This window comes from Balaenoptera physalus (genome assembly GCF_965194825.1).
Source record: "Balaenoptera physalus genome assembly, chromosome: 6".
Classification (NCBI taxonomy): Eukaryota; Metazoa; Chordata; class Mammalia; order Artiodactyla; family Balaenopteridae; genus Balaenoptera; species Balaenoptera physalus.
In genome coordinates, this window is record NC_138885.1 from 68,317,959 (window position 1) to 68,341,549 (window position 23,591).

At 38.9% G+C, this 23,591-nt stretch overlaps 1 protein-coding gene and 1 long non-coding RNA gene across 5 annotated transcripts in view; one reads left to right on the top strand and one right to left on the bottom strand.

Moving 5' to 3' along the window:
* Positions 1 to 19,133, bottom strand: part of ATF2 (activating transcription factor 2) — a 78,236-nt gene extending 59,103 nt beyond the window's left edge. For 2 of the 4 annotated variants that reach the window (XM_082465424.1, XM_082465426.1), the window contains exons 1-3: positions 18,979 to 19,129; positions 10,881 to 10,981; positions 1,599 to 1,673 (exon numbers count right to left, since the gene is read on the bottom strand). In XM_082465424.1, the coding sequence (XP_082321550.1) occupies positions 1,599 to 1,630 (32 nt within the window). In that variant the 5' untranslated portion in view covers positions 1,631 to 1,673; positions 10,881 to 10,981; positions 18,979 to 19,129. Of the gene's footprint in view, positions 1 to 1,598; positions 1,674 to 10,880; positions 10,982 to 18,978 lie in introns of all 4 variants that reach the window. The other 2 variants (XM_082465423.1, XM_082465425.1) reach the window with 2 other exon arrangements.
* Positions 19,134 to 19,225: 92 nt separating this feature from the next.
* On the top strand, positions 19,226 to 22,199 carry LOC309662599. Its single transcript, XR_014264802.1, has 2 exons — positions 19,226 to 19,497; positions 19,608 to 22,199. It is a non-coding gene; the product is annotated as an uncharacterized lncRNA (long non-coding RNA).
* The last annotated feature ends 1,392 nt before the right edge of the window (positions 22,200 to 23,591 follow it).

A 23,591-nucleotide genomic window follows, 5' to 3' on the forward strand; every position in this document is an offset into this window, starting at 1 on the left:
ACTACAATGAGGTTATCAGCTCACACCAGTTAGAATGGGCATCACCAGGAAATGTACAAACAACAAATGCTGGAGAGGGTGTGGAGAAAAGGGAAGCCTCTTGCACTGCTGGTGGGAATGTAAATTGATACAGCCACTATGGAGAACAGTATGGAGATTCCTTAAAAAACTAAAAATAGAATTACCATGTGAGCCAGCAATCCCACTACTGGGCATATAACCAGAGAAAACCGCAATTCAAAAAGACACATGCACCCCAATGTTCACTGCAGCACTATTTACAATAGCCAGGTCATGGAAGCAACCTAAATGCCCACTGACAGACATATGGATAAAGAAGATGTGGTACACATATACAGTGGAGTATTACTTAGCCATAAAAAGTAACAAAACTGGGTCATTTGTAGAGACGTGGACAGACCTAGAGACTGTCATACAGAGTGAAGTAAGTCAGAAAGAGAAAAACAAATATTGTATATTAACGCATATATGTTGAATCTAGAAAAATGGTACAGATGAACCAGTTTGCAAGGCAAAAATAGAGACACAGATGTAGAGAACAAACGTATGGACACCAAGGGGGGAAAGTGGGAGCGGGGGTGGGATGAACTGGGAGACTGGGATTGACATGTATACACTAATATGTATAAAACAGATAACGAATAAGAACCTGCTGTATAAAAAATAAATAAAATTTAAAAAGAATCTTCTAACCTAAAAAAAAAAAAAAAAAGAAAAAAAGAAAAACATGTCAAACAATATCACCAAGCTGGAATTAGCCAAATTCTACAGGACAAAAGACCTGGCTTCTTCAAGAAATAAATGTCATGGGGAACTAAAGAAAAGAGGAGGTAGAGGGGAACTGTCTTAGATTAAAAGAGGTCTAATAAACATACTAAACAAAATGCAATATGGGGACTTTCTTGGATCCTGATTTGAACCAAACAACTACAAAAAGACATTTTTGAGTCAAGATTATTTTCCTACTTTTTGATATAGACTTAAAGTTTCCAATTATTCCTTCCCTTAACTTGTAGGTTTTTGTTTTTGCTTTCTTCATAGAAATTACATGTAACAACTATATTTGACAACTGAAAATTCTGTAACATTGTTTCTTTTTCAACACTAGTTTGTTAACCTTTCGGAAATAAGTTTCCCTTCAGGAACAGAGATGACAATCACTATTATGGCCAAATTTGGGAAATGCTAGAATACTGTATTTTGGGGGCAGGACTTTTCAGACTTTATATGTTCAAGAGAAATGACCAGGAGAGCACCTAGAATACAGCATTTTTGCCACATCCATTTTCTATTTGAACCTTCTTCATAGAACATCTCATGGGACTAGTATTATCTGGAACTCATTTTAGGAGAAATCAAAACCCTAAAATATGTTTATGCTTGTCATAGTTAAGTGTATTTTGATGCTCTATTTGATAATTTTAAAATACAATAGAAGTAGTAGGTGAACTACATACTAGATAAGTATTTTCTTATTTATGAAAAACACTTGAAATATTTATCTAGAAATAACCTATGAGAATTTTTATAATCTAAAATATGAAAAAAGCGCAAAATACCAAATATTGCATACACACCTGGCAGAATTCACATGTAACTTGAATTTCATAAGTTGTACAACTTATCACATCCTCTTTTTCATGGCAAGGATACTGAAAAATGAAGTGGTTTCACACTGTTAAATATAGTTTTGAAACATTTCTTGAAACATAGTAAAACAATAAAAACACTCAAATAATTACACTCTTTGTAACACTACTGTCATCCAAAAACCCACTCACTATTAAGAATCTTTATAATAGAGCACTGCTCCTAAAGTATGAACACCCATAAATGCCTTAAACATAGGTATTAATATATCCAACTCCACCATAAAGAGGCTAAAAGAGAAACATTTAACTTAGCCCTTAGGACTGTGGTTGAAAAGCAGTAATTAAAAGAGTGAAAATCCTGACTTTTGACGTCTGATGAAAAGACGAGATCTAGTATTTCAAAATATCTATTCAGAAAGCTTTAAGTTTTAAAAAATGTAGTCAGTGATGGTCTGGTTCTCAGCCTAATTCATCACTATTTTGTCCCATAATGTAATGATAGTTGATCTTTATAAGACGCTCCCTCTTCCCTAACTTTATAGCTTACTTATTTGACATTAGCTTAAGGACAAGTACGACATAGTTGATCTATACTGATAGCTGATCTATATAAGGAGCTCCCTCTTCCCTAACTTTATAGCTTACTTATTTGACCTTAGCTTAAGGACAAGTACGACATAGTTGATCTATACTGATAGCTGATCTATATAAGGAGCTCCCTCTTCCCTAACTTTATAGCTTACTTATTTGACCTTAGCTTAAGGACAAGTACGACGTACTTAAACTACCCAGGGTCAGTGGCTCATCTTTAAACTCTGCTAATCCTCCGTTACATTCACTGAAACCCCATGTAGTGGCAAACAGAGTTAACTATATGCTTATCCAAATAAGCCAGTGGTACACAGAGAAAATTTTTATTTTACATAATTTTGCTTATAAATGTGGTGTCAAGAATGTCCTGCTCAAGAAAATTGGGTAATTCCTGTGGGGAAATGTGTAAATAGCTACAGTTCTGAGTCCTGGCGTCAAAGATGGTCTGATATAGGAGACAGGGAGAAGAAAGTTCTTTTCCTGGTCCCAGGCAAAACTTGTATCTATCTGGTAAGGTTACATTTCATCATTCACATTCAACTTTACCATGCTGCCTGTGAGAAGAGGGGAAAAAAACACCAGAATAATCCAAAGGAAACCTATAAAAGTTATGCTTCAGTCATTACCAGTAGAATGTGAACTCAATGAAGACAAGGAACTTATCCTTGGGTTAACTACCTGAAACAGTGCCTAGCTTAGAGTAGCATTTACTCATTAAATATTAAGGAATGAATAAACAGCCATATGATATGGAAAAGTCAGATAGATTTACTTTAAGTTACCTAACTCAAAAAACTTCTAAAACTAATAAATGCAGTTCATATTGCTTTGAAAAATCAAAGCAATATTTAAACTCAGTTAAGTTCAAGAAACATTTAAACACCAAACTCATGCCAAGACACAAAGGTGAAAAAACAAACAGTCCAAAAAAAACCGAAACAAAACAGTCCCTCCACTTTGAGAAACTTTCAGTCAAGCAGAAGAAAGAATACAGAAATATAATTTCAATTCAATTTGGTAAGAATAACAGTTAAAATATTAAAAATATACAGGTAGTGCAGGGACCAATCCGATAGTTCTAGAAAAGCTTTGAGGGAATTAACCCTTCGTATCCTCCTCTCTGATCTTTTCCACACCCCCATGACTACTATTGTCCCATTCTTCTACAAAAGGTGTTCCTTACCTGCAGTAGGGAACTTCTATAGTTCCTTTCCTACAGTCTAGGAACTAGACTATTTCCTAGCCAACCAATAAAAATTCCCATTCCTTATACTATTTCCTAATACCTAGCTGAGGTCTGTAAATATAAGTCAAAGCACCTTGACACATAAATGATGAGAGTTCTTCTGGGAGGCTTAAAAATGCTATCTCTTTGTTAATCTAACTGAATCTCAAGCCTCTAAATCGAGGTTTATCTCCCTTTTACATCAAGGGCGGAAATATGCTCCTAGGAAAGCATGGGAAGGAGGCTTTGTTCAACTATAAATTGTCAGAAAAGACAGACTGCAGATAGTGAACTGTTACTATACCACACCACTCTCTGGCAAGCATCCACAACCTATACTGGTAGGAAAATCACTGTCATGAAGAATACACGGGACAGTTCTAGGCAAGATTTAAAAGAAGCCAGTTTCTTTGGTTTCTCTAATCTCTCTCTTAACTCTTCTTCTAACACTCCTTCATCTTCCCTACCCTAATGATTTAGTGCCAAAGTTCCCCCTTTTGTCTTTCAACCAACAAATATTTGAGTATCTACTTTGTGCTCTGCACTATGCTACATGCTAGGGACGCAGTGGTGAACTAAGATAGATCCTGCCCTCAAGAAGCTTCCAGGATAGTGAAGGAGCTTATGCTAGCTAATCAAGCATCCAGCTCAGACTCCTCTTTCCAGTTTCTAAGACAATTCCACATATAAACACATGTATGTTCCTCATATTTTCTCTATTTCATTGCTATAGGCATTTTGTTTTAGAACTCCAAACTTGGTTAAAGGTATATTTTAAATTGTTTGTTATAACACAGCCATAGAAATATCCACCACTAGGTATCCCACATAAATGATCAATCTTACATAAGTCTAAAAAACCTTTAAAGCTCAAGTTTAATTGGGGTTCAGAAAGAGTTCATTGTTATTTCTGGATAATATGAACTAAATTATGCTTACTGAATCAAGATGTTGTAAGGAACTTTAAATTTGCTCCCAGAAAAATACAGAAGAAAAAAAAAGTCACCCAAAGTACTATCATTCAGAGATAACTACTGTCTAACATTCCAGAGTACATATTCAGTCGTATTAATGTATAAAGATAAATAAAAATTTTTTTAATTGTAAAAAGAGCATTACAACTTCCTTTAAAACACAATTATCTAAATTCTGCCACATCATCAAATATTAGATGTCATTTTTAATGGCTATATAGTATTCCACCATACAGATATGACATATTTATAACTAATTCTCTACTACTGGATTTTTATCATCAGTGAATATCTTTGAGGACAAATCTTTGTGTAACATCCACATGAAATAAAGAATAGGGATGGCACCAGCCCAGGATAGGATATCAGGGCGCAAGCAGGAGGATGTCTACTTGAGGAGGAGGAGGGGGTCTGGTGGCAACAGGCAATTCATTACAAATACATGCAGGTATTAATTGAATAAGTGAATTTATCAAGGATATAGTAGATGAAGGTAAATTCACACTACAGGTGAAGGTAATTACACAGAATGAATCCTGGTACTGGATGAGATTTGGAGATATTCATGTGTACTCATGACTTTCAATATAAATATACAGATATAGAAATATAGATGGTAATATGTGTATATACATGCATATATATTCACATACTTCCCTAGCTGTGTCACTGAGAGGGCCTGGGAGCACTGATACCCCAATAGCAATAAGCCCTCCAGACCTTGATGTCAAAATACTATTCTCCACCAAAAGGAACCTGGGATCCTTGAAGAATTAGCTGATTCCGAGGCTAAAGCAGGAATAATACATGATGGGACTTGAATACCTTGTGCAAGAAAGTAAAGAAGGACTTATGGATTTAGCCAGAAAGTGGCCAAATCTCAGACAATTTGAGATTCAAAATAAATGATAGTAATAGATCATACTGTGAATAAAATAGGATTCCATTAATCTGATATAAAAGATACATACCGATGTAGAAATGAAAATTTGATAAGACAAGATGTTTACATCCTCTCAAAGTATCTCCCTATAAAATACATTTTAATTACCAAAGGCAAAAGAGTAATATACAGTACAAAAGCCTGGCAAATATCACTTTACTCAAGTGATCCAAGTTAACAACACTCAAAGTAAGGAAACTCAATATCAATATCATTGCAACCCTTCGGTTGCAATAAGGAGGACACAGCATCACTTTCATAATAGTCATGCCAAAGATACATAACCTGAGTCTAATCATGAAGAAATATTACACAACACCAAATTGAGGTAAACTCCTCAAATAACTGGGCCATAATCTTCAGAAGTGTCCAAGTCATCAAAGTCAAGGAAAGATCAAGGAACTGCTTCAGACTGAAAAAAACCAATGAGACATGATAACTAACTGCAACATGAGATTCTAGACTGAATCCTTTTGCTATAAAGGACAGACATTATTGGAATAACTGGCAAAACTTAAATGTGATCTACAGATTAGATGGTAGCAATATTTCAAAGTTAATTTCTTTCTTTTTTTTTTTTTTAATTATTTATATTTATTTTTGGCTGTGTTGGGTCTTCGTTTCTGTGCGAGGGCTTTCTCTAGTTGCGACGAGCGGGGGCCACTCTTCATCGCGGTGCGCGGACCTCTCACTATCACGGCCTCTCTTGTTGCGGAGCACAGGCTCCAGACGCGCAGGCTCAGTAGTTGTGGCTCACGGGCCTAGTTGCTCCGCGGCATGTGGGATCTTCCCAGACCAGGGCTCGAACCCGTGTCCCCTGCATTGGCAGGCGGACTCTCAACCACTGCGCCACCAGGGAATCCCCCAAAGTTAATTTCTTGATTTTCATGGTTGTATTATGGTTTTGGAGGAGAGTGTCTTATTGTAGAAAGTAAAGTATTTGGGCGAATGGGACATCATGCTAGCAACTTACTCTTAAAAGGTTCTGGACTAAAAAACTTAAAAATAAAAAAGGAAAAACTTACAGAAGGAGGGACTTCCCTGGTGGCGCAGTGGTTAAGAATCCGCCTGCCAATGCAGGGGACACAGGTTCGAGCCCTGGTCCGGGAAGATCCCACATGCCACGGAGCAACTAAGCCCGTGCACCACTACTGAGCCTGCACTCTAGAGCCCGTGAACCACAACTACTGAGCTCGTGTGCCACAACTACTGAAGCCCGCGTGCCTAGAGCCCGTGCTCCGCAACAAGAGAAGCCACCGTAGTGAGAAGTCCGTGCACCGCAACAAAGAGTAGCCCCCGCTCGCCACAACTAGAGAAAGCCTGTGCGCAGCAACGAAGACCCAATGCAGCCAAAAAATAAAATTAATTAATTAATTTTTTAAAAAACTTACAGGAGTTTAAATTATATATAAATAACATGCACTGTAATAATTCACTATATAACCATTATATAATAAGTATCATGTAGTTTTTAGCAGTAGTTATGAGAAAAATACTAAAATACACAGATTCTCTAACAATTCTCTGCTTGCTTCCGGTTTATAACCTTCATGTTATGAGATGTCAAAGAACAGGGACTTCCCTGGTGGTCCAGTGGTTAAGACTCTGTGCTCCCAATGCAGGGGGCATGGGTTCAATCCCTGGTCGGGGAACTAGGATCCTATATACCTCACCACGCGGCCAAAAAAAAAAAAAGAGAGAGAGAGATGTCAAAGAACAGAAAAACTATGTTCTGTACTGAAAAGTTAAGAGCAAACTTAGTAGAACAATTTCTGTATCTGAATAAAGACTCAAAGGGTAGTGTTAGACAATTATTTGTCCTATAGGTAACTCCCTTGTTTAAAATCTGAAATGTGAGTTAAACCTATTAAGCAAAATAGACAATCCTTTAGGCTGTAGTATCACTATTCCCATGCCATTTTGAATTATATCATTCAAATGATGCAGCTGATAAAAATTTCTGCTTTTCTTACATCTCATCAAAAACAAGTAAGAAGGAAACCAATTCACTTCACAGAAAATAGTGTGAGTCAAGTGGGAGCAGGACATTCCTAAGATACTGGTGGTCTCCCCCGAAGGGGACAGCCAAGCCCTGTCTGTCTGGGGTGTTGACAATGTGGACAAAAATGCCAGAGGTATGATAGGATCTATCCTCTGCCTCTCTCCATGTTCCTGACCAAGAAACAAAGGACTTGTGACTCTCAAAAATATTTGGAAGAAAATTTCTACCCGTCTCCACTATCCACTCATTCAGTCTCCCAAATAGGAGGAGAAATAACTTGGTGAACTTGAGGAAAGGGTTATTATGGATATGTAATTTAGGGCCCTCTTGGCTCCTGAGTTCATTTCTCACAGAAAGATATGGGAAAGACTACTACGGTCCTTCACTACATGGCTGGGTAAACATCTAATCTGTAGACCTCCCTAACCCTCTGGGGTGGGGCATCCACTGTCTTTACACTTGAGGTAAAAGTTCATTTCAGGCTTAGGTCCAAAACATGTTCTCCAGTCCAGACCTATCAGCAATAAAGCTGGTATCTATTTTTATTCTTTTAAAATTTTTAACATATAAATCATTTTTGGACAAAAACACACGCCCCTGGTAAAAATCAAACAGTACAAAAGGATATACAGTATAACGTAAGTCTCCTTCCTTTTTTCCCACGCCTGACCTCAGTCCCAATTTCCAAATATAACCACTCTTACCAGTTACTATGTATTTTCCCAGACATAATCCATGTATTTACAAGTATATTATATACGTGTATATCAAATTTTTATACAAATTGTGGCATACTATACATGCTGTTATGAATTCTGCTTTTTCATTTAACAATATATTACAGCTTGTATTTTAATCCCCCCATCCACCAAAAAAAAGAAAATAGTGTGAGTAAATGAATCTTTGAAAATAGGGGTGGGGGGAAATGAAACAATTTCTGGTGACTAATTTCAGAAATCACTAGAGTCTAAAATGTGAATTTAACTGATCTTCTAGTTACTTATAGAACTACAAATGCTGTATGCAACCTCTTACATTTAAAGCGTGTACTCAAGTTTCAAAGCAGATTTCTAAAATATGGATATTACTAAATGTTACACACAATGTACAGATTTCCCAAACATTTCTAATACAAATCATTTATTTTATGTAATTTATTTGGAAGACATTTGACTATTTTGTACCCGATACTACATTAAGAATAAGAAAGATGGTCACTGACCTCAAAATCAGATTAGTAAGGAAAACAAATAAGTGAAAATAGTAATACTAATTCAGTGATATATATATAATAATAGATATACACAAGCACTATGGGAACATAGGGGAATAAAGGGTATACTGGAGCTGGTCATCTCTCCTCCACACCCATAATCCCCTCTTAGAGCCAGACTGCCAGCAAAGGGCAATCCTGTATTTCCATGGCCTGACATACCTGTTTCAGGTGAACCAGAGGAGACACCTGAACAGTCAAGCCAATCAGATTACCTCTTCAGGAAACGTGTAAAAAGAAAAAATAATAATAATAAATCAGCCAAACAGAGGTATACACTAGACATTCAAAATCATACTCAGGACTGGTAGACATTTTCTGCCATGTTCATACTGATAAGAAATTAATGAGGGACTTCGCTGGTGGTGCAGTGGTTAAAAATCTGCCTGCCAATGCAGGGGACACGGGTTCGATCCCTGGTCCAGGAAGATCCGACTGCCGCGGAGCAACTAAGCCCGTGCACCACATCTACTGAGCCTGCACTCTAGAGCCCGTGAGCCACAACTGAAGCCCGTGAACCTAGAGCCCATGCTCCGCAACAAGAGAAGCCACCGCAATGAGAAGCCCACGCATCGCAACGAAGAGTAGCCCCTGCTCGACACAACTAGAGAAAGCTCGCTCCCAGCAACGAAGAACCAATGCAGCCAAAAGTAAACACATTAATTAATTTAAAAAAATTAATGAAAGCCAGAATGGAGTAGGCACAGAAAAACAGAGACGAAAAACCATGTAGCCAAGATGAAGGAAAGACGTTTCTGCAATGCCTGACTATGCTCTCTGTGACTGGGTCATGTGAGAATCTTCTGTATCCTGAGTATGAGCTTTTTTTTTAAGGTTGAATTTATCTGATTTTCTACCCCCTAACTAAGACTAGTACCTAGCCAACCCTGAAGAGAGGGTCTGCAAAGGGTACTGAAGGAAGTAATGCCTGGGCTTAGTCTTCTCAAAGAAATAAGAGATGATATTTTGGGCAGAGGAGACAGCATGTAGAAGCACAGTAAAGCAGAGTACACTGAAGGATCTCTAAGAACTTCTGATGGCTAAAGCATGGGATATATGATTGAAGGGAAGAGAGGTGAGGCGAGAGGGAAGCAAATCTCAAAGGGCCTTTAATACCCCAGTAAGGAGTTTGGAGTCCAACCTCACTCCCCCATCCCACCCACACCCTGAGGTTATAAACTATGGCCCTGCACCAAAATGTTGAGCTAAGAAAGTTTTTCCGTTTTTTAAATATAAGTGGGTAGGGAAGAAGAAGCAACAGAGACTATTATGTGACCCCCATAAAGCCTAAAAATCTTACTATCTGCCTCTTTAAAGAAAAAGTCTGCTTAATCCTGCTGTAAAAAATGGAAAGATTTTAAATAGGTGAATTAGATAATCAAAGGGGCATTTCTGCAACATCTCTAATGGAAGTGTGGAGGATGGATTGGTGAGAGTAACGCTATGCATAAGAAAACCAGTACATGTTACTACTAGATTCAGGAAAGAGAATGATGGTTTATACTCAAGCAGTGCCAGTCAAAATGAGAGGAAAGGACAAGTTACGGAAAAAAATGTTCTTATGATAAGGCCTCTAATCCTTAACACTGTCTGCAGACCCTTGCGTGGACTCACCTCTGCCACCCACTCCAGTCTTATGATACCTTGATCTCTTGGCTCTAGTTAGGCAGACTTTTAATCAGCTCCCTCTCTCAGCCTAGCGTGCTCTTACTTCCCACTCATCTGTTCCTTTCTTAGTTAATACCACTCACCTCTGATCTTCCTCCATCCACTATCCCCCTACCCTGAAATTCGGATGTCTCATTTACTTATTCAGCCAATAAATATTTATCGAGCACATGCAAGAGGGTAGGACTTTCTGTCCAAAATATTTTTGAAATATAGAAAATATCTCAAGGATTAACTCCTGTTACTATCCTTACAAAATCCTAGGAGAGTTGGGACTTTAATATTGGAACTCTTTGCTACAGAGGGCTCCCTAGTCAGACAAGTTTAGGACCCTCTGGGTTAAACAAAATTATGTATTTTTATGTAAAGTCTTCAGTGTGCTTTTATATGCTGATATGCACTGTAGCTCCAAAAGGATATTTCCAAATTTGCTGAACCTTAGGAATTTTTTTTACTAAACACTATCAGTATGGTAGGACAACTAGCATTCTGAGGACTACCGTCTGGAAACACCTCTTGAACTTAATAATATTTGAGAGACAATCACAAAATAAAAGACCACTTTTGCAGTAAAAGCTTAAAATTTCTTACCTTTCTAGCTGGTGGGCCATGAGCTTTATTTACTCTTCTGCCAGGAATCCCTGAACTCTAATCATGTAAGCAGTGCTTCTCAAGTTTCCATCTAAGTATCCCTAGGGCAAAGGAGAGGCAGAAAAGAGCAAACTCATTACTCTGCAAAATCTAAGTAACTCCAGGGACTTCCCTGGTGGCGCAGTGGTTAAGAATCTGCCAGCCAATGCAGAGGACACGGGTTCGATCCCTGGTCTGGGAAGATTCCCACATGCGGTGGAGCAACTAAGCCCGGGCGCCACAACTACTGAGCCCGCCTGCCGCAACTACTGAAACCCGTGCGCCTAGAGCCCGTGCTCTGCAACGAGAGAAGCCATGGCGAGAAGCCCACGCACCACAATGAACACAACCAGAGAAAGCCCGCACGCAGCAACGAAGACCCAACACAGCCAAAAATAAATAAATTTAAATAAATAAATAAATAACTCCACTACAAAAATTTGTAAATGTTTATTTTATATTTTAAAATGCATGTGTATTTTGCCTTCCATTCCATTATTTTTTAGTATAAAAATTAAGGTTCCCTGCAAAATCTTTAATGCTCCAGGAAGATGTTTACCTTGTGGCCTCCCATAATTCCTGGCACACTGCCACTTATCAGATGTGTAACAGTTTCAAGGATGGAAGCATGGCAATGGAATCTTGGTGAAAAGAGAAAAGTAAAACTTTTTAATATAACAGAAGGAAGAGGTAGTCACAGCTGATCCGCAAAACGGCAGTGCTGAATCTTGAGCGTCAAAATTCTTAAGAGTGGAGGTTAATGGTTCTTCTTGTGTCAGTGTGTTTCACACAACTGTTTATGTGCTTCTTATTTGGAAATGACTTTTTTATGCCTGTATCAGTTAGGATTAGGTTCAGCTGTGAGTGAGAAAACTCAAAATAACAATGGCTTAAATGAGTCAGAAGTTTATTTCTCTCACAAGAACACAGGCAGTCGAGAACCATGATCACTGGGAACCCAGGCTCCTGTTTTGTTGTTCTGCCATCCTCAACATGTGGCGTCCTCTTCACGGTTTAAAATAACTGCTCAAGGTCTAGCCATCACATCAAATGGCAGGAAGGAAAATGGGGAGATGAGAGATAGCTTCCCTTTAAGGACACTTTTCAGAAATCTTACAGGAAACTTCTATTCTGGCCAGAACTTAAATCACATGGCCATAGCTAGCCAGGAAGCTGAGAAATACATTCTTTATTTCACCATATGCTTAGAAAAAAAAACTGGAGCATCTACAATAAGGAAAAAGAAGAGAATGAATATTGGTGGACAATTAGTTGTTTCTGTCATCATATGCAGCTCATTCTAAAATGTAAGATTGTTGGATACCTTGTAGAGATGTCTTATCAGGCCACTGAAGGGAGCTTTCAAAGGCAGAAACTCCTGCCAGTGGCCAAGGAGCAAGACCAATGTTAATAAGGACTTCTCTAAATATGCAAGACCAATCTGTAGGTGACAGAGTAAGAAGGAAAACTATCTGAAGATCAGAATAACAATACAAGAGTAAAGCAACAACCTAAATAGTTGTAGTTTAGGAAGATAAACTCACCAGGCAGTCCACAAAACTTAGGAATGATTACATGGGACCGTTAGGTAAGTAATGGAGTGCCTAAGGTGAGATTGGGCAAGAACTTGGCAGAAAGTTCTGTTGCCAATTGCATTAGGAAAAGGCAGCGATCCCAGGAACGAGATGTTAAAGGGAAAGTTGACCTTCCCTTACCTGAGGGCTGAGCTCCCATGCATGAGGGCCAAGTATGAACTTGGAGATTTCCTTATTGAACAGACTGTTGAAAAGAAGGGTTGCACTTTACCTTGAATAAGGTTGGCCAAAACAGCCTTAATATGTTTAAAACTTTTGATGCAAATACCAAAAGCTATAAGGACTCTCATTTCAAAATCGGCAACAAAATTGTTTTATATACAGACTGTTCCTTAAAGGAAAAGGGACCAGAACAGGGTATTTAGCTAGACAAATGTAAATTTGGGACTATGAATGGAGCAGCAATTCAAAAGACAAATGGCTCTGTGGGATAACTGTACTTACTACTGAAAATAATCCACATATAAGTGGATCCACGCAGTTCAAACCCATGTTGTTCAAGGATCAACTGTACTTATAAAAGAATGGTGTCATATCTTGAAAAGCCAGAAATTATACTTCTTTCAACTATCTAAACTCATGAAGAAATATTTTAGGAATCAACTTAGAAATGTGCAAGAGTACACAGTTTATCAAATTTCTTTTCAAGAGTATATATATGAGTGTACTAGGCAGAATGGCCCCCCAAAGATGTCCACACCCCAATCCCTGGAACTTACGAATAGGTTATGTTACATAGCAAAATGGACTTTGCAGATGTAAAAATCATCACAGATTCTAAAATAGGGAGATTATCCTGGGTTATCCAGATGGCCCAATCTAATCACATGAGCCAGTAACAGTGAAGAACTTTCTCTGTCAGAGAGATTTTGGCAGTAGCAGAAGTCAGAGATAAGCATGAGAGAGACTTTACCTGCCATTACTGGAGGGGGCAGCACTGAAAGCATTTCAACTTCTATGAGTGAAGACTAGCCCTGGCTGACAGCAAGGAAAGAGGGACCTCAGTCTTAAAACTGTATGTAGTCAACAATCCAAATGAACTGGGAAGTGGATTCTTCCTCAGAGACTCCAAAAAGAAAGACTGCAGCTCTGCTAACATACTGATTTTGGCTTTGTAAGACCCTATGTAGTGGGCCCAGCTGAGCCCACCTGGACTTCTGACAAACAAAAACTATGAGATAAATTTGGGTTGTTTTATGATGCAAAGTATGTAGTGATTTGTGAAACAGGAATAGAAAATAAAGTAAGCAAAAATGCTAATGTACTCAGGAGGATAGGCTTGTAGCCCAAGGAACCACACAGATTCAGAGTTTTCTCTGTGCTCTAATTTCCTTCTCATATCTTGGTAAGTGCCACAAAATGCCAAGAAATGATCCTAGAGCTCTACACTAGGAATAGCAATATGGTCATATTAACGAACTTAAACCTAAGAAGTTGAAAACCTGTAGCTATAAGCTAGTAGGAATTCATTCCCCTTTGAGTTTCTAAATTAGGAAAAATTTAAATGGTATGATTTCACTACTATCCTCTCCAGGAAGAAAAAATATACTAGTTTCAGGATTGTCAAAAATAATAATTGAAAATAATACTGTATATGTAAAATATATCAAGTACAGTGCATGGCACTCATATAGTATCTGCTCAGTTTATTAGAAGTTTTACTGTATTTTGACTTTAAATGTACATTTTCCTAATACTTAATTAATCTAAATCTTACTACCTTCTTTACTGTTAAAGCCAGAAGCTGAGAACTACATAGTTTAACTTTTAGACAGAAGATTTTTACATTAATCTTTAACCCATGAATTTGATGTTATCCCATAAGGTTATTTGGTACATAATGTTTTACTTCATCAATGTAAGGAAGTGAGAAAAATATAAGTTCAGCTTTAATGAGGAAAGCAGCAGTTTTTAATTGTTCCCCACTCACAGGAGACATGACAGATGTTCTTCATACATATCACAACTCCCAAGAATATACCAAAGTTTTGATGAAATTCCTCAAAGTTGATGGGATACATGAAGAGCACCACAGACTTTTCTCAATACTGTATTCATGAAAGTACATTATGAGTGCAGCTGGCCCTCCGGATTCAACAAACCTCAGATCAAAAATATTTGGGGGGAAGAAATTCCAGAAAGTTCCAAAAAGCAAATCTTGTATTTGCCTCCTGACTGGCAACTATTTACATAGCATTTACATTGTATTAGGTATCATAAGTAATGTAGAGACAGTTTAAAGAATACGGGAGGATGTACTTAGTTTATATGCAAATACAATGCCATTTTATATAAGGGACTTGAGCATCAACAGATTTTGGTATCTGCAGAGGATCCTGGAACCGAACCCCACAGATGCCAAGGGATGACTATATGTGAATAGTGAAATCAGCCCAGTATCTCAAAATATTAATTAATAATATCAGTAGTCCAATTTTTAAGTTAAACTTCATTTTTTCAAGTGAGTCTTGATTATTCCCAGACCTTTAACTCCTAGGTGAATTAAGGTAAGCAAGTTCTTGTTTTATAGTTTAAAATTACAACAGAACAACATTAGAAATATATAAATACAAAGAATTTACAGATTAATGGTTATGAATATGAACAGTGCTAATGAAAGTTTTTACTAATAACATCATTTTAGATTTGGTAATCATTATCAGTTATACAAAATAATGTCCATAGCATTATTTTTGCTCAAGGTAGATGTATAAAATGTACCTATCGATCATTGCTTTTCCTCACTAAAAACTTATCTTTGTAAAAGTAAAAAGAATAAATAGAAATAGAAACTCACAGCTCACCAAGAATTACAATAATTCATAATCACCTCTTAGGAGTACATCAATAATAATTTCGCATTATGAAGAAGGCACAAATAAGATACAGATTATGTACAATTCCCATTACAACACTAGTAAGCTTACCTCCCCCCACACCATGCAAAGTACATCAAAATTCAGGTAAATGAAAGAGATATTACCTCAGAAGTAACCCTCAATCCAACATCCACACTTCAACAATCATTAAAACCTATCTTACAATGATAAAAGATACTAGTGACTCTCAACACCATGATTGAGAAATGATGCCGTACTTATATTAAATAATTAGTAAAGAAATCAAAAGAACAAACATTAGAAGTATGATGTTGTAATTTAATCATCTCTTCCACTATAGAGAGGAAGAAATGAAAGGTCTCACAGAAATGTTTATAGTGGGATTGGTGGAGCAGAAGAAAATGACAACTGGATTGCATACAAATCATAGTATCATGACTTTATCATTTCAAAATGTGGATATGCTATACTGCATGAGTTTTATATAGAAAAAGTCCCACTTGGGAAGAAGGGATGTATATGGAACAAAAAATACAAGCTATTCTCTCACATGGATTTATGAAAATTCTAAGGTAGTATTATAAGTTCCACCACAAACTGTAAGTTCCTAGGGAAAACTCAACATTATTGCCAAAGCTACCAAATAGATGGCTGCTGTACTGCCTTCAAGCCACACCACATGCATGCCTGTTGGGGTTGTGATGGATTATTATTATTTTTGAATGAACTTTAACAATTATAATTACCATACCATATACTGAGTACTCATTAAGTTCCTGACACTGTTTCAAGCATTGTATATACATTAAATATTTGAATGTTCACAACAAGGCTATGAGTTAAGTATTATCTTTAAAGATAAGGAAACTGAGGCACAGAGAAGTTATATTACTTGCCCAAGGTGACACAGATAATAAGTGGTAGACTCATGACAACCTGATTAGTAACTACCCTAAAACATTGCTTATATACTTACAATGAGCCAGAACATAATACTGAGGAAACAAAAACACAGTCAATTTGGCTGTAACATACATATTCTTTATTTGAAGGGTTACCTATATGGAATGTCATTATTAAGTTTAATAATTCACAAATGTATAGTTCAGAAAGAAGCTCTTACATTAAAACAAACTAGCATAAGACATCCAATGTGTAAACTATGTAAAACTGCAGAAAATTTAAGGATTATTGTTACTAGGATGTCAAAAGTTTCAGTAATCTTTAAGAGAAATAAAATCAGTGAAATGACAGAAAATATGAAATATACAATATCTGTCCCAGTACACAGATCACTGGCAGACAAATAACTACAGACTGATATAGTCAACTAAATAAAACTTCTAAATAATGTCACTTACTCACATTAATAATTCCTAGCTAAGTAATCCTACTTTTTTTAATAAGCGCAACTCCAAAGTTGGTAAAATTATGACAAAGGTGATGCAGTAACATTCTGATGACAGTGTAAACTTGCTCAACTCTTTGGGGAGGCAAAAATTTGGCAACTGTAGAAACATTTATATCCTTTGACCTAGAATCTCATTTGAGATTGGTATCTACAGAAACAATTCAAAATAAAAGATCTATGCACAGAGATGCTTAATTCAATGTTAAAACAGGCAGAAACTTAAAGTTATTTTCCTGTTGGACATTTAAAATTGAGGCAATTTTAGGGACTTCCCTGGTGGCGCAGTGGTTAAGAATCTGCCTGCCAATGCAGGGGACACGGGTTCAAGCCCTGGTCTGAGAAGATCCCACACGCCGCGGAGCAACTAAGCCCATGTGCCACAACTACTGAGCCCACGTGCCACAACTACTGAAGCCCGCGCGCCTAGAGCCCACGCTCCGCAACGAGAAGCCACCGCAATGAGAAGCCCGCGCCCCGCAACGAAGAGTAGCCCCCGCTCGCAGCAACTAGAGAAAGCCCGCGTGCAGCAACGAAGACCCAACGCAGCCATAAATAAATAAATAAATAAACAAACAAACAAATAAAAAACAAACACCTATGTTCTAAATTACCACAATATTATAGTTTAAATAATTAAAAGCTTAATGGCAGTAGCATCCTCTCAGAACAAGATTAAACATGTCTTAGGAAAGCATCATACACAGCACTGTAAATTTGGAATATTCTTACAAACTATTTTACAAAGATTAGGATTCAATTATCAATGACCTTAAAGTTCCATTAACTTTTTTGTTTCTTGATCTGAAGAAGGGCATCTCTATTTTTGAACACACTTTGTTCCTGCAGTTTTGAAAACAGTTTTTACAGTGGATTTTTCAAGTCACTGTAACAAATTTAAATTTAATTACAAAATATCATTGCTATTGCACTTGTCGTTCAGGGCACTTAACCCTACTGGGGTGACTTTTTAACAAGTTTCTCACCTTCACAGTTTTGGTACAACAGACCAAGGATATAGGCTTTCACATTATGCCTAGAAAGACTATTACTGACAGTGGTTATAAATTTCTTCAGATAGGACAAAAAACGTGCTCAGAGGAACAGTTTTTGTTCTGATTTCAAATATATACATTAAATTTATTTACTGTTACTGTCTCCAAAATTTTAAATTCCTAAGAAATTGTAACTTTCACATAATAATTTACGGATTAGTCAATAGGCCTAAGGTCCATCAGGAGTAACCCCTTTTACACCATCATATTCACAGTAGTTTTGCTCTTGGCCTGACCAGTTTTAAAACTCTTCATTAAGCAAAGACAATTTTATACTACCTAAAGACACAAAAATAGTCCCCATCTCTTCCGTCCTCTGCCTCCTTCTAGCGTCAGTTCAACCAGCGAACACAGAAAACACACTCTCGGCCCTGGTCCCAGGACATCAATTAAAAAAAAAAGCACAGGTGATTTCCCTACAGAACGTTTGCAGTCCACCCAGAAAGGTAAAAAAAAAAAAAAAGGGGGGGGGGGAAATACCAGAATCTATCTGCACCCGCACCTCAGCCCCGCCCCATCTGGAAAAAGAGGGGGGTGGCGGGAGTGTGAAGGGGCAGAAAGGACAGAAAAGGCCGAGACTTCCAGCTCCCAGGTTCTGCATACCATTTGTTCCATCAGCTCCCACCGCGGCCAGAGACCCTGACCCTGTTTTCAGCCGCGCCTCCTGATCCTCCCCCTCGCCACCATCACATACAGTCCCCAACCACTGAGTGGGGAGACCAGAGCCGGCCCTCTTCCTGTTCAACCCAAGGACTGAAAGGGGCTCTCCCTGCACCCTCGGCAAATCCGACGTGTGCCCCAGGGATCTCCGAACTGACCAGACAAGGGGACGATATATCAGGGGGAGGGGTCTAAGAGGAGCCGTTATTCCTTTTTCCTCCTCTTCAGGAAAGCGCGCGAGCGGGGAGGGGCCGGAACAACAAATGCCAGTTACCTAACGGTCCGGCCTGGCCGGCCGGGCTCCCTAAGCCGACGCCGCGCGGGCCGCTAAAGCTGCAGCACAGCCACAGCCGCCCCGAGGGCTAGGCACGGGCAGGAGCGCCCGAGGTGATGGGAAGCGGGGGGTGGGGACTATGGTGAGCGACGTCGCCATGTTAGTGCCTTCTTTCTCCGTATCCCTACAGTCTCCAGTCCTGCGGCCCTCTCCTCATCACTACTCACCTTTCCAGGTCACTAGTTCATGCTTCTTTCGGTCGCTGGGGAGACACGAGCTCAGCGGTGTTTACAAACCACCCCTGGAGGAAAGGACTGAACCGCACTTTAAAGGCCACGGGCTCCCACAGGCTTCCGTCCTCTCTCGCGAGATCGGACTGACAACCCTTCTCTCCGCCCCACTCCCGGCATCCCTCCTTTCTTCTCGCGCCCCTCCCCTCCACGCACACGCCCCTTCTTGCCTTCCTTCAGACAGAGCGCCTCCGGATCAGGTGGTTCAGTCAGGCTTAAGGAAGCGGGCGGGAACCAAAGAATACTCGGGCGCTGGCTATTGGATACAGAACCCGAAGGGCGGGAAGCAGTTCTGGAGGGGGCGGGACCAGAGAGTTAGAAGAGTGGAGTCTCTGTACCCGGGAGCTGCGGAAGGCTGTGATTGGCAGCCGGCTGGAGGTGGGCGCGAGTGTAGGGCGCTGGAGCAGGTGGATGTTGAGGTCGCGTGAGGAGGTTGATGGTGTGCAGGGAGGAAAGGTGAACTCTGGGAAGGCTGCGGGTGGCGGGAGAGAAAGCAGGAGGAATCCTCTGAGCCCATCTCCGGTAACCTGGTATTTCCGTTGCTGTCACTTCCCGGCCCTTGGTAGGAAGGAGGGTAAAGCGCAGGGAGGCGCGCACCGAAACCCACCTTCCGGCTGCACTGAAGCCTGAGAAGGAGAGCTTCGGTTTAGAAGACGCGGAGTTTGCTGGAAATTACCCCCTAAGCCCCCTACGCGCCTGAAACGGGGAAGCAAGATGTCAGTTCCGAAATAAATGAAAAAGCCTTTACCATGAATGGCGTTTGTTCGAATTTTACTAAGCTGTAGCTGGAACTGATTCCTCAGGCTCTTAGCGCCCAGTACAGTGTATGATGTTAGCATATAATTATGTTCTAAGTAACTTACTAAAAGGAAATACAGTGCCTTCCACTATATCTCCCTAACTTAAAATAGTGCAAGAGAAAAATCCTCCATATTATGGTGTATCCTATTTTATCAATTTTCCTTTACTTAGTAGTTATAGATAAACATATATCAATTTTAGTAGAGATAATTCCAAACCTTTAAAACATCAGCAACTCCGTATTAACACTTAAGAGAGGACCAAAGGACACCAAATTAATACGGCGTAGAAATAGCACTCTCTCCATAATACTATCCTACTGCTTAATAGGCCGATGCAATGCCTAGGAAATATCTGTCAAGCTTTGAAAGTAGCTGTTTAAAAAGAAGGGGGAGGGAGGTAATCATTTGATTAACATAAAGGACAAAAAAGACTATTTATTGCTCTTCAGTTGACACAGATACATTACTACAAAGAGAAGTGCTGAAAATATTTCTTAATGTTGCTCTGTGATTCTCTTTACAACTTAAATGTTTCAAATGTTAAAGGTAGGGATATTGATTTTTCAATAAATACACCCTAGCACCCTTGAAAAGTATGATGGGGACTCTGCGAAAATTTGCATTAATTATTTTTTTAAAAAGCACGTTTTTTTCAGTGCCTTGTTTTCCACTTATTAAGTGATGATTTCTAGTCTATAGCAAAATTATGTATTAAGTTTACATATGAACATTAAATGCACTCAAACATTATCTCCAAACTCAAATGAAACTGAAATTGTTGGAAGATTGTGGGGCATAGTATTTGAGAGTTAATGAACCTGCAGTTCAATAATGGTATCTGGCGTAAAAGTGACATTGTAATGGCACTGGACCTTTTAGCAGGTTTCTGGCCTCTATACATGTATGTGAGCCAACTCACCCCTCTTTTAAAACTAATTTCATTACTCAAGAGACCTGAAAGAAGCCAAATTATTGACGCTGTTTATGTCTCAAGTTAAAATGAAAGTACCATCTCTACATTAGTAACATTGTAGTAGTGTTAGTGTAGTGTAGCACTGATTATTAAAACCTCAGCAGTTCAGATTACTGATGATGAACATGGTGATGGACAAAATGTGCGACTGACATCATAAATTGTTAGGTCTAGAATATATTCACTAAAATGACACTTCTCTACGTCCCCCAAAATGTCTAATGTGAGCAAGTGAGTTATAAATGTTATGGCATTTCAAAGTAGATAGACTTTTAAAAACAATTATTTTCCATTCACTTATATCAAAAAATTGAAATTCTCTTCTCCAGTTTGATTCATTTTCAATTGGCAGTAGGTTTGGTTTTAAATTTCTCCTCCTCATCCCTACTTCTCCAGTCCATTGACAAGCAGATAATTATCTACATAATGAGCTAGAACATGTTATTTTTAAAAAAGTCTTTTGGGAGTCCTTTTAGACAAGAGAACAATCATTTAGTAATACAAATGGTGCTCTGATCGGTTGTGAGAATATAGTTTTGCTAATTTTCTAAAGAGAAAGTATACCAAGGATTAAAAAATATAAAGGAGGTCAGAGGGAAAAATAGGTGAAATGGATGCAGATCTGTTATATATACATGTAGGCAGCCTGGCATAGCAAAGTGACTGACTTTATCTACATACTTCTAGTTCCACAACAGTTCCTTCACTATAGCTTTTCTTCTACAAATGGAGAAAACATTCAGCGTAGACAAAATGAATGTAGTCAATATTTTCAGTTCTGATCCTGTGAACATAATTATAAGCGCACTGTTTATGCATATCCTCATAAAAGGCTTTGCTTTTCAATTTTTTTCTCACTTCCTCATTCCTCCATGTCCCCAACAGCCCTAAAGTTCTCTACAATCTTCTTTTTACAAATGCAGGAAAATTCTGGACTGCTTCTTTGCCTGTCTTATTGTTCCACACATGTATCTACCCAACTTACTCCTAAGAAAATTAGTGAGGATCTGGTGAACCACCTTTAAGAACCCATCATGAATTCTGAATAAAACTGGTATTCCTTAGATACAAAGACAAGCTATTTTAAGAAAACTCAGGACTTCCCTCATGGCGCAGTGGTTGGGAATCCGCCTGCCAATGCAGGGGACATGGGTTTGAGCCCTGGTCCGGGAAGATCCCACATGCTGCAGAGCAACTAAGCCCATACGCCACAACTACTGAGCCTGCGTGCCACAGCTACTGAAGCCCATGCTTTGCAACAAAGAGAAGCCCGCGCACCGCGTCGAAGAGAAGCCCTGGCTCGCCGCAACTAGAGAGAAAGCCCGCGTGCAGCAACGAAGACCCAACGCAGCCAAAAATAAATAAATTTTAAAAAAACCTCATTTCTGTCAAAAAAAATGTCCATTACTAAATACCACAAGAAACAATGGTGGCCTCTAAATGCTCTCAAAGCCTTCCCAACGCCACAGAATGGGGTATTTCCACCTTGTTTAGAAGTATTATGTGGTTGTCAATCAATCTGTTATTGCTCATAAGGATGCTACTAAAACTCTGCTAAATATACATATATATAGGAAAAGAGAGTGCAAAGGGAAGATTTAATTTATAAGACATAGCTTCTGTTTGCCTGTAGCTAAACAAAACATAGCATAGTCCAGGGCCTCCCTTATGTCTTCCTTGGACTGTATTTTCACAGGTATCCTCAAGATGCAGCTCAGTACAGCTGGGATTTTCCCAGTGGGATCAGGAAGGGTGTCTGTATGTGTGTCTGTGTGGTGTGAAGGGGGTGGAGGAAGCAGGACATGATTATCCACCCACCTGATATCTGAGATGAGGACAGCATGGCCGCAGACATTTTAGTTGACTTTTTGGTAGCTTCTATTTCATGGCAGATCTTCTCTCCCTCCCTATGACAGCCAGGGTTTTCTTGCATATTGATGAAATGACCTGTAATAAGTTACTTCTCAGTACCCGTCCTCACTATGGAAATTTCCATTCTGAACATTTCAAGTGCAAGGAAGACCACTGTCCACCTCCTACCCCCAATCTTTGGTTTCTCAAAAGAATTTATAATTAACTGTGTGTGGCATTGTGGGGAAAAACTAGAGGGCTGTATTTATCTTCAAATTACACCAGTAAGCTTATGCCAGCTTCAATGACACCAGCCCAAAGAGAGAGAATGGAATTTAAGGGCCTTGTTTTTGTCCCTCATCTCAATGCCTTCTCTTATCTCTCTCTCATCCCACTCCTTATAAAGAGGGCTTGTCATCATTCTAGTCTGCTTTCCACACACTATTAAATTATCAGTAAAAGTAGATAGAACCACTCCCAGAATAGACTTTAATCTGTCATTTGTGTCTACCCTTCATGACTCCCCACAACTAGTTTATCTGTCAACCTAAGGCCCAAATAATACCAAAGCCGTGAATTCCTTATCTGCCAGAAACCAAGGAATGTCTAGTCATATGGACCCTCCTGGGCCCTTAGACTAATACCTAGCTCTTTCCAGTTACCTTCTTACCTTAGACACAGCCTCATAGGTTAACTGTCAACCAAATGCTCTGTCTCTATAGTTCATTATTCATAGTGTCAGTATTTATTGAGCATGAACATGCCAGGCACTGTTCCTGGCCCTGTGACTACAACAATAAAGACAAAGTCCTCTAAGGAGATCCTCATGGTGGGAGGAGGGCATGACACAATACATATATAAATACTAAGATAATTTAAATAGTGGTAAGTGCTATGGAGGAAATAGAGCAGGAGTGTGATAA